Source organism: Chanodichthys erythropterus, chromosome 20 (assembly GCF_024489055.1).
Source record: "Chanodichthys erythropterus isolate Z2021 chromosome 20, ASM2448905v1, whole genome shotgun sequence".
Classification (NCBI taxonomy): domain Eukaryota; kingdom Metazoa; phylum Chordata; class Actinopteri; order Cypriniformes; family Xenocyprididae; genus Chanodichthys; species Chanodichthys erythropterus.
In genome coordinates this window covers 25,885,421-25,900,587 of record NC_090240.1, presented here as the reverse complement: position 1 = coordinate 25,900,587, position 15,167 = coordinate 25,885,421, and the positions used below count along the sequence as shown (strand labels likewise).

At 37.0% G+C, this 15,167-nt stretch overlaps 1 protein-coding gene across 1 annotated transcript in view; it reads right to left on the bottom strand.

Annotated features, from left to right (window-relative positions):
- Positions 1-15,167, bottom strand: part of megf6a (multiple EGF-like-domains 6a) — a 79,734-nt gene that overhangs the window by 39,497 nt on the left and 25,070 nt on the right. Inside the window, exon 3 of the mRNA XM_067370509.1 lies at positions 296-418. Within this exon, the coding sequence (XP_067226610.1) occupies positions 296-418 (123 nt within the window). The remainder of the gene's footprint in view (positions 1-295; positions 419-15,167) is intronic.

The following is a 15,167-nucleotide window of genomic DNA, read 5'->3' as shown; positions in this document are numbered from 1 at the left end:
GTTGGGTCCAGGTCTGGTCTATCTCAAAGGTCCATCGCAAACTCACCATGACAAGGCCTGTACAGTACAGTACAGAACAGTAGCAAACATTCCACTATTAAGAAAACAAGAGGCTCTTTGATTCCCACTCATACACAGAGCTAAAGGTGGGGACCCCTGCTTGCTTTGAAGAGAAACCCGTTCTGTGAAAGCAAACTTTTCTTAGGCCGTGATGATTACAGTCTCTAAAGCTTTGGATGCAGGCCAGTCTGTCAGCTCTCTGTCAGTGACCTCTCACGACCCCCCAAAGACTCACCTATGCAGGTGCGGCCATCAATGTGGAGGCGAAACCCCGGGTTGCACTCGCAGTAGAAGGAGCCTCTGGTGTTCACACACCTATGTTGGCAGCCTCCGTTGTGAACCTGGCACTCGTCAATATCTGAGGAGGAAAATGTAGACACATGAGGCCACACGTTGGAATATGGACTGATTCCTGCACAGGCTTTCATAGCCTTCACACAAGAAAACAAACATAAGTCATGCTGACTTCCTAAATTAATTTATCCACTCCAGAGAAAACTGCAAAAGTGTTCATTTAGCTTTGTCAGTCACTGTTCAGATCCTTTGTAATTGAAGTAACCTCTAAAGTTTTAGTTTTTATTTTATAAATTATTAATCAACAAATTTAAGTGGATTATTAATCATAGAGCATATTTTAGTGGATAATTTTAAAGAAAAAAAAACAGTTTTTTCTAGATTAAAACTGTTTTAAACAGTTCTTCGTTAACGTCTTGCTGTATATATTTTTTTCTCATCACAATTATGCTTTAATTAAAAGCATTTAATTGTTGAACATTTTTCATTCTGTCTTCTTTTTGCTAAATAAATCAAGAAAACTCTTAATTAACTAATATTTTTGTCAGTAATTTCATTGATGAGATTAAAAGGATAGGATTGTATTATCATTTACATTATTGTGTACATTTTTCAAAACAACATCTTTTGTCTTCCAAAGAAAGAAAGAAAGTATGCAAGTTTGGATTGACATGAGAGTGAGTAAACATTGCATTATGGGGTGAACTTTCCCTTTAAACTATAAGATTGAATTTCTGAAAGTGCACTTATGAAAAATGTGGAAATGTCCAATCTGCACATAATGAAGATCTCTAAGTGAATAAGCTCTTTGTGTTCTGTTTGACTCAGGCCATGTGTCTTACAATCACCCTGACCTTTAAAATAGCGTTGCCTATGTTTAATTTAATAACAGTAACAGGGCTTTTCCCACAGCAGAACGAACAGGTTAGGATCAGTGTTGACAATCTGAAACACAGGATTCATTTTTTGTTAATTATGTATGGTACATTTAAAAGGTCAAAACACTGCTTTAAAATATGGCTGCAGTATAAGCGTTAAGTGAGTTTGAATAGATCTGACAAGGTGTTTGACTCAGTACAGTCTACCTTCATTTAATATTCCGTATATGTCATATATAATTAACATTCTTGTGAATCCCACTGAGTATTTAGGGAATAGATACAGAGGGGAGATTGTACAGGTGCAGTGCTGACCTTATAGAGAGCTCAGAGAAAGCCCTGCTGGTGAGAGACTGTAATGCCAGCAGACTGTGTCAGTGGGTGAGTTATGTGCTCTGGGCTCTAACTCATGTACAAAAAGGATTTTGAGAGTTTAAGTGATATTATATGGAGGAAAAAAAGCCTGTAACATCAATATGAACTTATATAAGCATACACATTGAACCGATTCAGGAAGTAGATGTAAGTTTGCTATTTGCTATTTCAAGATTTACTTCCGCATTAATCTAAATGACAATTAAGGGTGAATATAAATAAATTAGTAGAATTAATTAATAATAATTAAATGAACAGTTAATCGCCACCAAAAACTCATTATTTATATGTAATTTTAGTGTATTTATTAAAAAAATAGATATTTTTGTATTCCACTGAAAAACTTAAGAGCATTATGGGTTTGAAATGAGAAATAATGACATAATTTTTCTTTTTGAGTTATTCAAATACTCCCTTCACATAGCTGCTTGCCCTATAGTTTCATATATCTTTCCAAGAGATACAGTGAAAAAGCCATGAGAACATTTTTTGTACTTGCTTTAATCCTCTTTATCTATATCCATGAATTGGCCGATGAACGTTGTGGACAAATTAATGGAGGACTATATTACTCCAAGGGGTTTGCAAACTTTCTTCCACCTCCTAAGAGCATATGCAGCAATGGCTAATATTCTCTAAGCAAGAGTAATTTCCAGGACAAATAATACCCATATATTAAAATATAGTTACTCTAACTGTAGAGCCAGAGGGAGCTGTGGGATCCATGGTGAAGATGGAGAGGACAATTCAAAATAAATACTGCAAACTATAATGAGGTGTCCTTAACTACTAACATTTTGGAGTTCAATTTAAACAAACCATAGTCATTTATGCATTAAATAGTCCATTTTGTATTCCAGAAGTACTCCTCAGACAGATCTACTGTTATAAAATACTCTCCGGGGAAGCATTAATGTGTGAACGTGGTTTAAGTTCATCTCATCATATATCATTTAAGTTCAGCTCATCATATATATGACAGGTTTTATAATTTAAGCTTTGAATGATAATCTTACACAACCATACCACTAGCCAGGAAGATGCAAGTGATGGTCCATTTGACTGCAGTGGTTTTACTGATTAAGACTAAACCTTAAAACACTAAACCAGGCATTTAGACAGACCGGCTGACCCTGAGCAGTTCTGACTGATAAAAGTGCTTTGATTAAGTGCATTATCAGGCCAGGAGAAGAGAAGATTAAAGCTAAACATGCTAGTCCATTGAAAAAGTATCTTAGATTGCAGAATTATAATAATAATAATAATAATATACAAAACAGTAGAGTTGTGTCTTGTTGCTAGACAGATTGTTTACTTATCGTAATGGACTGTAATGGAAATTAGCATCGCAATTAGCTAAACCTAGAAATTTAAATCTCAAATCAATATTTCATGTCCACATATTTATTTATTTGATAAGTAGCCATGAAATAAGTGGGTTAGCGTACAGTCAGCTGGTCATGATCCCAAAATAAACCCTTTCAGGCTGATATAAGAACCCTCTGTGGTCCAACTGGCTGTATATTATTCCTTACTTATTTAAACCTCAATGACATATAACAACAAATCTGGTTTAGATTTGGATGATGGTTAGAGCAGTTGTTACAGGCTTATGTAAATGCGTAGCATGCAGTTTACTTCAAATAATTGATACTAAAGATGGATCACTTCTGTATTGTTGCCAGACAAACAACTACACTGCAAATAGAATGTACAGCCAAGAACTAGATGAAATCCATATTTGATTTAGAACAAACAAGTAATTATCTGACACAGGGGACACATGAATGTGACATAAACAAAGGACAAAATATCACTGTGACTATAAAGGCGTAAAGAGGCTGACTTTTACATTAGTACTTTTTCAAATGTTAAAATACTTTCTCCTGTCCCAGCTTGATATGTAGAAACAACTATAAGTAACAACTATACAATAAGTGATATTTGTAGGTTGATTTTGCCAAAAAGTGGTGTTGTACTAAGTGGTGTTTGAGTATCCCGACCAGCCTAACACAGCAGCACTGGCTCAACCAATGGTATGAGTTTTGGGGTGGGACAATCTGCTTGTCCAACCAATTACTGGAAAGGCAGGAAATTATGCAAAAACGAACCTTGATTGCTCAACTTTAGTCTTTATCTAAAGTCACCATGAAATCAAAATTGACAACTCTTCTTTTTTTATGGAATATTGCAGTATTTATTATAAATAATTTATCCGTGTACATATTTATTTTTCATGTGCACTCATAATCTTTCCCTCTTGCAGCGATATCTCTTCTCTTCTTTGATGATGTGTTTAATGGCGCAATGGCGGGACAACCGGTCACTCACACATGACATCACAGCAATAGCAAACCACAATGATCCAATCAGTTCCCAATGGACAAAATCAAGTCCCGCCCTACATTTTTTCTTGTTCAAGAAGCCCTTTTACTCATTTATATATCACAATATAGGGAAGAAAAGACGATCGCAAATTCCATTTCATGCCGACTTTATAGGATTAGTTCACTTTCAAATAAAAATATACTCACCCCCATCATGTCATCCAAGATGTCCATGTCTTTCTTTCTTCAGTCGAAAAGAAATTAAGGTTTTTGATGAAAACATTCCAGGATTATTCTCCATATAGTGGACTTCAATGGCCTCCAAACGGTTGAAGGCCTTCCAAGTGGTTCCGCCAAAAAGCTTACACTGTATGTCCTACACCTTCCCTGTTCAACTTACGGAACGAACGCGCCGCCAGTTCCATTTTTTCCATAAGTAGAAGGCATAGGCGTTAATTTCTTTTCGACTGAAGAAAGAAAGATGTGAACATCTTGGATGACATGGGGGTGAGTAAATATTATCAGGAAATTTTTATTTGAAAATGAACTAATCCTTTAAGTTTAGAGCAGCTCTTCACAGTATGGGATTAGAGTCAAGACTGTCCTACTGTCCAACAGCCAACCCCCCACCCCTCTCAAAAAAAAAAACAAAAAAACAAGGAGTAAGATGATAAGATACCATGAAGGTAATTGAGACCACCTGTCCAGGAGAGCCTGAGGGAACCTTAATTACAAGAGTGCTGTACACAACTGCAAAACTGAACTCAAGGTCCATTCACAGCAGCAGGATGTAAATAAACAGAGAGTTTTTAAACGAGACTTATGAAATGCAGTAATTCATATGAGAGCCCAGCTGTGGAGCCAGCAGTGGCCCATGGGCTCTCTATACAGACCGCTGCAATTCATTACACAGAATAGTTACTATTATGTTGACGTGCAGAGAGAGGAGTACAGTGGAGTTCACAAGCGAAAATGCTTCTAATTTAATATACATTTTTAAATTACAAACACTATTAATAGCCTAAAATTTTAAGAGAAATTAAATAAAGAAATAGCATGAATTTCAGAATGTCTTAGTAGTTGGTTTGCAGAACTCAAGCTGAATTGTTTGTCAAATCTAAAGATCATGTTCTCCAGCATTTTGAGATTATCTAAAGAAAATCTTGAGCTTTATTTGAAGAAAGAACATCTGACTGCCTATACATGGAGTCACATGATCAATGCCTTACTTTGATTAGTGATCAAGACAAACTGCAGAATCTGAAATATTTCCTCTTCGATTCATGTCAAACTTTAAAACTGTTTATTTTCAGGTTAAAATCTCAGAATTTCAATGTGGTCTCAGACTTCTGGATCCCACTGTGCACAAGGTAATTAAGAAACCCACATTTCAACCAAAATAACAAATGTTATGTTGTTTGGCCCTCAAAGTCCTACAGTTATGTGAGGTGCAGCTGGGACACTGCAATTGAAGAAGGTAAAATCAGTGACATATGTGAGCTTGAACTTCTCAGGTCTACAGGTTAGAAAAACAACTGCTTCTTATCACGATAAGCTCTGAAACACTGGGTTTCAGATCACTGACCTTTGCTTTGAAGTTTAGCAAAGATCTGGCTTGATATCATAGATGTGAGCCACGCTTGAATCTCGCATTATTACCTGTATTACAAACATTACAGACTTGCATGAAGACTGTCACATTCGTTTGCAAGAGTTTGTGGTGCCACAAAATGTTGGCGTAAAGAGGGCATGTGAAATGAGAAAGCAAAATGTTAGTACAATATTCATAAGTAAAGATGATCAGAGGAATTCTTATAGGAATGAAAAATAATGGACATCTCTGACTGCAGGATGATTATGCCAAGCCTCCCTTTAATCCAAAACACGCTTCTCCTTAATCTTGCATTCCGTCTAGGAGAGCGTTACCCTGGAGCACCCTCATTCAAGACCAGCTCTCCGTTTAAGGTCATGAAGAGAACCTTGGAACCCTTTTTACATTTTTCAAAATATTTATATAAAGATAAAAGGCCCAGAACAAGACAAACAGCTTAAGTCTATAGCACTCACTAATTGTGAGAATTTGCAATATGCACCACAGTTCGGAAGTTTGGGGTCAATACGATTTTTTAAAATAAATTAATATTTTTATGCAAAAAGGATGCACTAAATTTATAACGTTAAAAATATTTCTATTTCAAATAAATGCTGTTCTTTAACTTTCTATTCATCAAAGAATCTCAGTTTAAACAAAAATATTAAGCACCAAATCCGCATATTAGAATGATTTCTGAAGGATCGTGTGACACTGGCTGCTAAAAATTCAGCTTTGCCATCACAGGAATAAATTACATTTTAAAATATATTCAAATAGAAAAGTTATTTTAATTTTTTTATTGTGTTTTTACTGTATTTTCAACCAAATTTCACGGCAATTCGTACGTATTTTACGAGGTGGCTAATTCATACGAATTCATACAACATCACTTGTACGAATTAGTATGTTTTTTGCTAAATCGTACGTATTTTACGAGTTGCCAAATTCATATAAATTTGTGCGAATTACCTACCCCTAACCCCGCTCCTAAACCTAGCCGTAACTAGGGTTTAGACAAATTGTATAAATTCGCATGTGTGAGATCGTACAAATTCGTACGAATTAGCCAACTCGTAAAAAATATGTACGAATTGGTCATAAGATAGCATTGGTATTTTTGATCAAATAATTGCAAGCTTGGTGAGACTTCTTTCAAAATAAATAAAATGGTTCATTTAATGCTATCCAGAGCTTGTGAAAAAAAAATACATTCTTTAAACACTGAAGGAAAGAAATAAATTGTTTACTTTCTTTTCCTATTATGCAGTCATCAAAACTTTCCTTGTAGCAGTGTGGGAATCCTCACTTAAATGAGTTTACACTTAAAACACTTAAAACACAAGCACAAGAGACAGAGAGAGTCAAGAGTGAACATTGTCTACCTGATCCGTGAGATCTTAGCGTGTGCCATCTTCATAGGTGGTGCAGAAGATATAACCCTGAGGGTCTTTTGAAACTCACTGATCCCAAACACAACAAATCGTTCCAACAGACCAGTATTTTTACCAAATGAATAACATGCATGGTACAAATGTTCCCACTTTATCAAAGGTAACACTGTAATGAATTCTAGGAGGACAAATGCTGGAAGCTCAAGTTAATTTACTCTGGTAAAAGCAGACTTATGGTTGTTCTAATGATTGGTTGTGCTCTGACAGTCTCCCTAAACTCACAAAACCCTAAATTTAGTGCAAATCCATAAATCAGTGTCCAACTCTGAAAATGAGTTTTCAACACAGCCTAAAGTATTTGCCGTTTAAGAGTGCAAATGAAATATTACTAACTCATCATAAATACATTGTTTTAATAAGTTGCAGGTTTCTAAAATTAAGTATTCGGCAAACAATATTGTACCAGTTTATTATTTGTGTTGTTACACATCTGACATCTGTTCACTGTGAGTGAAGGCATTATCGTCTCCAGTCCTTCACGGTGAATTACTAGTGCTGAATGAAGCTCCTTTTAATCACAGCCAAGACATTACCAAATCATACAGCGTGTTCAAGTTCTGTCCCAGAACTTCTCTGAACTAATGTGTTCCACCACATTCCAGCTCTTTGAATAAAAAAACATGACAATAACTTAAATCTAATTAGATCTTATATGGTAAATAACAGTAACATTTCCCTCAAAAGGCAGAATCAGTTCACTAAATCAACTCAATCGATTCACAGTGAATCCAGTTACACTCACCTGCCCCCAAGTGTCTTGTGTTGTATCCATGATATCCATTGAAGCAGGTGTAGCAGTTCCTGTGATAGTAGCCGTAACGTGTATTCCCAGCAGCCAAACCTGGGACCAGCTGTGTCCAGAAGGTAAATACGAGCACTAACCTTATCCAATCTGACAGCATTGTCCAAGCACAATATGTTGTAGACCTCACTCAAATAGAAATAAATAAGATCATGCAAAGAAAACCAGATAAACACACTCTCAGCATGTCCATTATGCAACAGGAGAGAACAACCGCTGCTGTGGGCTTGAGTAGCTATTTAAATAAGCTGTGTGTCCTGGCATCAGAGTCAAGTAATTTCATTCTCTCTCTCTTTCTGCATTGACAGACATGTATTTTTTCGTGGCTATGTGTCTCCATTGCCTGTGTGCAGGGCAGGCCTCCACAGTCCCACCCTCCTGTCTGTCTCTGCTCCTCCCTCCTCCTCTATTAGGTACTGACACTGAGATGTTTACCAAATTTATAAACTTGCAGTTCACTCAGAACAAAACAGTGAACAGAGGAGATTTTCAATATTGGGCACATATTCTGGTCACTTTTGCTTTTACTACATTAAGCATTTCTTTTAATATTGGATGCAATTAAGTAAATTATGACCATTGGGAATAATTACCAGAGTTGAGCAACATGTAGAATTGAACTGAAAATGCTTTTAAATTCTGTTATAGATTCAATTATAGGGGCAGATAGATCAGAAAAGAAAAGAGCCTTTAAATCTCATATAGCCCAGTGATTTATAGGGCCTTGGTTATTCATACTCTTTACATCAATTCAACTTATTGTTACAGCTGAGAAGTTAACAGAAATTCGAATGAGCCACAAATAGCCCTAGTTTTGACAAGCTGTTGGTCCAATGCAGTGGACCCTGAGAGAAAACATGGAAAACTAATTTACAGGGGGGTAAAGGGGAACCAAAGAAAAGCTAAAATGCCACACTTAAACAAAGTATGGTATAGACTTACAAAATCAAAATACTTAAAGGAAAGAAAGCCTGCCAGTGCAGACATGGCATATATGCTTGCGGTATGAGATGCATCTTGCATCTTGAACAACACAGAAATCTATCCAAAGTGAAAAGGACAAGAAATACATAGTTAAGTAAGAGGAAAAGCATGCAACAAAGGTTGTATCAGTTTTTCCAGAGGATATGAAGGTTGAGAGAAGTTTAAAAGGTGCAGCTGGACACAATTCAAGCGTCTCTTTTCATGTGAGTTTTGTGAGTCAGATGAAAGGAAGGTCACTGCACAACTTATTCTCTGTGTGGATGCCTTTGTGTCAGTGAGGCGGTCTAAAACACTGCCAGGTGTGGGTTAAGGCTCATCTTAAACCATTTGATTAAATTACATTAATAATGACACACTGAGGCTTCCCTGAATTACAGAAGGCAATTCAAAGATGCACACAATATAATGGTAAAACACCATTATTCTGCAGCTATTTATTTAGAGAAAGGTTTTCATGTCCAGTGTTCGAACTATACCGTGGACTTTGGGGGAGTCCATTAAAAAAAAAAAAAACCCAACACGCAACAGTATATCTTAGCCTTATTACATCACAATGTTAGTTGTTGTTGGTGTGGGTGACTTAACGTTAGTATCCAACAAGCTATCGTAAAAAAGGTAGCAAACAATCTAGGTAACATTATAATCGCATAGCGGAATCACGGAATATACATATACACAGTATCGTCAGTATTAAAGAGAAAATAATCACTTCATCCTAAGTTTTTTTTTTTAATAAAATAGCCTTGACAGCCTACTTACTGGATCTCCTCTTAACTACTGTCTGTAGAACTGTACTCTCCCGCCAGCGCCGCCGGACTTCACTTGTGTACACACAAGTGTGACGTGCGCGGTGGACCAAACCACTGTGAGGCAAAAGAGGGGTGACTCAAAATGTTTCTAAACTTGAACATTCCTTTACTACTTACACAATTATTTTAAGTATATATAATTTATTTACAATACTTAGCGTGATTTTTAATTATATACTTAATTGTATTTTTTTCTACAGACGCTCGCTTTAGGCTGTCACTGTCACTGTCTTTGAGTTCACGTTTCCTTTGCTGTTCAAGTTAACGTACTAAACATGAGTGGAATTTGCACCGCAGCGCCCCCACACCTTGATGCTCATGACAAGAATAGCATGTATAGTTGTCTTTATTGAAGTGAATTAGGTTTAAATCGCCGTCATGCATGAAAGAATGATATTTTTGCAATTTTACACATAATAATCCACGATGATCACACTACACAAAACTGGATTTGCACGTCAAAATAACACATTCAATTTTTGAGACCCCCCAAAATTTCACAAATCACGTTTCCAGGGGAGCCCATGTCTTATTAAGGGGAGCCGAGCTCCCCCTAGCTCCCCCGTAGTTCGCACCCTGTTCATGTCACACCGAACAGTAAGACATGTTGTAAGACATGCTGCTTCTGTACAATATAGCATACATGATGAATTACCCGTAGCAGATCTATACAGGTGGAGCTGGGGAAGGTGTAGGGTTTCTGAAAGCACTCTGCACTGCTAAGGCAAATGTTACCCATGTATTAAAGGTTGAGAACGCAAGCTCATCATATTGATACAGCAGGAACCAATCAGCTGTGTCATATAGATAATGATGTGATTACGGGCAGGTTGAGTTAAAGGACCTATTAGCTTGCGCTATCTAGAGTTTCATGACAGAACTTTGTATTTAGAAATATTTACTGAGAAAAGCCATCAAATTAAGAAAATTAAGATGGCGTAACTAAATGAAATGATGTAATTTTCTTTTGTGGGGATGACTTTCATAGCAGAATATGTGCTGCTTGGGTGTTGACTGAAGAGTTGAAGAGCCTTACTGATGGGGCTGTGGGGGTAAATAAGATACTTAATGTTGGGAAACACTGACAAAGAAAACAAATGAAGAGTTCAGATGCAACAGCCGCTAAACGCCATCTCTGTCAAAAATGAGATAATGACAATGGGTCTCATTCATGGAACACGAGCAGAACGAATTTTTGTGTAAATCGTGTGTAAAGTGGTTCTGGCGTAAATTTTCGGATTCATTAAAATGTTCGTATTTTCCAAATGTTAGTTGGTACGAAAGAAATCTACACCTGCTCCCAGCCACGCGTAAATAGTGCGTTTAACACCCGAACGTTTTGCTCATTAATAAGGCTGCATTTTAATTTTGAAAAATATTATATACAGTAATTACATACGTTTTTTCTTTTTACTTTTATTGTGAGAGCCACGAATAGCATCTGCAAACGGAGCACTTTAATCAAATAATGGATAGATTTCAATATGGTTGTGCAAACTAATGGCCCCTTATTTGTTATGGAAATTGTTTCCTATAAAATGTCCAAAATCCTTCGTTTGGTGTCATAATATGATGGCCATATATAGTTGTCAGTCGGATTTAATGGGCGGGATTTATGGTAATTGAGAATGAGCGTGCACGCGCGTCCCATTTACGACTGATTTGAATTCATTAACACACACACACATTTCACTATCACTTCTGACGTTTACGAAGTATTTGTGTATCAGGAGAAGAGTTTTCGGGAAAGTCTCTTTACGCGCAAATCACTCGCATATTTACTCGTATATTTACGAATGTTTCATGAATGAGACCCATTGAACGAATGCTTATGGCACGTAGTACACGTTCAACAAATCGCGTGCTTCGAATCCTCTAAATCGCAGCGTCAGCACATTCAGAAATATCGGTTTGTTGGCAAAAGCCTCTAGACGCCACTTCCCTTTGGCAGCAAAAGCCGCTATATTCCACGAACCAATCAGAAGGCGCGAATCGAATCATATGATTCCGAGTGGTTTCAATATAGCGGCGCGCTGAGGAAATTTTTTTTAGATTCAGATTCAGATCTAGTTTTTTAAAATAAAAGATGGAGTACGATGAAATTGATCAGCCTGTCCTAATAATATTGAATGGCAGAAGAAAACATTATTTACCTCAAAACTCCGCCTGTCATAAGGCAAAATAGCCTACAGTGGAAATGGCTTGGTCGCAATTGTATCATGCACTCATAACAGTTCTTCGTGCAGTGCGTTACTTTGAAGGAATCGAATTTTACACATCAAACAACAGCTCTATTTCACCAAAAACAAAGTCAAACAAGATGCTATTCTTCTGTCTCATATGGAAGCTGTGCCATGTAAACGGAGGAGGCAAAAAGTGGAGGCTGAATAGAAGAGACGTGTTAGATCCCTGTGTAAAGAGGTTTGTCTACTGTTTAGTTTTGAAATGGTTGTGCTATCATCTTTTTCAGGGTTTCTAGTTGCATCTTTAGTGATTTTTCAACTATTTACTATGTCTTTCCACAAATAGGTGGATTTCTAGGTTTTTGCAAAATAAGCACAAGTGGATTTAGCTGGTTGACGCAAAAGAAAATCTAACTCGTTAAAAACCAATAAATTGTCTAGAGTGACATTTTTGAAAAAAAGTTATTTTATTCACTAGCTAATAACCTTATACCTTTAAAATGAAACTCTTGAACTTGATTGTAAAAGCCTGGTAAAAAATGCTCATTTAAAAGAAAAGATGTCTGATGGATTTAGAGGGTTTTGCATCTGAACTCTTCAAATAAAAACATGGGCCAGTGCCACTGAATGTGCTTATACTTCTAGCATGACCAGAAAGCATTTGAAAAATCAATTTTCACACGATTTTATGCTGATTGTAAAAGAAGCCTTACTTCAGTCTTGCTTATGAATGGCAAGTGAATGAAAAGCACCTGCTCGTTTTTTGCTGGAACCAAAATCATTGATTCTGAAATATACATTAAACTAAAATGAGCATAAAATCAGTCCCATTAAATTACAGTCAGAGGCTCTGTTTAAGCTGGGAAGACTGAGAGAACAAAAAACAAATCAGTCCTCCTCCATAGATCTAATCTCAGAATGTCCACACGTGTCTTGCTCCAGTATAAACTCACAGAGCAGATACAGCGTACTGCCTTAAATCTGCAAAAGTACTTGAAAGGTCATGGCAATTGTGAATGATTCCGGTTAAACATCCACATGAAGAAAGAGGCTTTTCTTAATCGCAGCGTACCTCTAAAGTGTATTCGGAAATCCATTCTGCCACAATAAACTAGAGTGTAAGATATCAATCTTCTTGAACTGAATCTTCTTGCCATCTGCCTGGCACAGGTGTCAGTACTAGGAAGACTTAAATGGACAAATAAATTTGGTGATTTTCTACTTGGATTTCAAGAAGAAAAGCTTTCCACTGTACAGGACATTGCATTTTTTAATGATCTTCATTAAGTCATGACTTAAGTTAAATAGACCATACATCTTTCAGCCGTGAAGCCGTTCCAATTATCCCTCCAATGATTGTCCATAAATCATAAGGTGTCTCAGACATTAAAAGGTAAGCAGTTAAGGGAGCTGTTTTTATATAATTCATCATAGCTGCTGTATTTGGTTTGAATGCCAAGCAGACTGCCAGTTTCGGCTCAGCTAAATATTTAGAGTGTTGCCATTTAGCTTTAGTCATGTGCCAGGTAACTTGTCGGTGATCCACAGAAAATACTCAGCTATAGTTCATATACTTACTGAACGTGCTGCCCTAATAGTTTACAGTCAAAAACTCTTGCAAAATGGATGCTTCGACAGGTAATCGGCCAACTATTGTTTGATCTCAAACTAATTTTTGTGAATAACGAAACAAAACAAAGCGAAACAAGACACTTAAAATGCAAAACTAAATAAATAAAACTAAACAAAATGACACACCTATCTATTCTCCAAACCGACTGTCCTGGTTGCAGGGATACTGGACAAAAAGGGAAAAAAAAAGAACTAAATTTATATATAAATTACAGTAAATGTACATTATGATAAACATTATTATGATTACTATTATTAAAAAGTATCTGCTAGGTCTCTCTATCCACTAAGGGATCCTTGTCCTGAAAGAGGTTGAAAAGGACACCAAAGGAAAAGTTCTAACACTGGATTTCAGTGCCATCACTTCCGTCAGTAATTTGGTTAAATCCATTGCTCACAATGCAAACCTTAGTGTTGGAAGTGTCCCAGAATCTCTTCTGTCTTTTCCATGGATCTGTGACCTCTTGGGAGATTAGAGAGGAAGAAATGTTCCTTACATTTATGACGGCGTCCTCTTTGCCAGCAGGACTGATCTCACAGCAAACCTCACATATGCAATAAAGCCCATCTCAGGTTGCGGGATTTTCGGCTCATCTTTATGAGCTGCATTTAAGAAGTTCTTTGAGATACTATGCCCAGTGACCATTAGCGTGAGATGGGAGAGTTTGCTGTAAGTATGTGGGTTGCTGAGGGGCAAAGTGGCTTCTCAAAATTGACTGAAGCAGTTCTGAAACACATAAACAGAGTCATGCTTCTCCACATATCTAGTACAGTTGTCTCTATACTGTGGTGCACATGCCAGTTGAGCTCACCAATCGTTCCTTTGATTAATGAGGAGAAGGAAAGACCTACATTTTTAGCCAAAAGCTAATGCAAACCGTGCATGCTATCTTGATTTATAGCATCATCCAAACCTCCCTCTTTATCTCAAAAGCAAGTCTTATTGACAGACTTAGAGGGCTCAAGGTTTATATTTTTGTCAGCAGTGGCCGATGGTAGCTTTGGACTAATCCATCACCGATGCAGATGTGAATGAACATGTACAGTACTGTATACATCCACAATAAACCACTCAGATAAATAAACAGTAGCCTTAGAAGTATGTATTCACTGTGGAATGTCTTGATGAAAACACTTTTGATAACCTTTCTTTATCCAACATACTTTGTGGAAAGAAAAAAAAACACACAAGAAAACTCCTACTGTGGTGGAAAATGTGATCCAAAGTCCAAGATAATTTGATTATGTAGTTTCATTCAAGGGTGTGGACACAATACAGTATATTAATCATAATTGAATGATTCATATGGCAATTACTGTTACATTACTTTCCGTGACACCTTTTAGTATATGACGAATATGACTGTATATTGTTTAATACATTATACCTGTGCAAAGCTCATGATGTTTACATTGCTAGGATGTTCTAGATGGATACTAGTGGTTTCTATGGTGTTTGTGGCTTCTATAGCACTGGAAAGATGTCGCTAGGGTGTCCTGGGTGTTTACCTGGGCATTAGAAGGTGGTTACAAGGGTGTTTGTGGTTACTAGGCATCCTTTATAGTGGTTGCTATGGCATTACTAGGTGGTTTTGGGTGACTAATAGGGCATTGCTAGGTATTGCTAGGGTGTTAGTAGTTACTAAGGCATTGCTAGGAAGTGCTAGGGTGTTCTGGGTGGTTACTAGGGTGTTGCTATGGTCTTTGTGGTTTCTTGGGCACTGGTGGTTGCAAAGGTGTTTGTGGTTGCTATAGCACACTGCTAAGTGATTGCTACT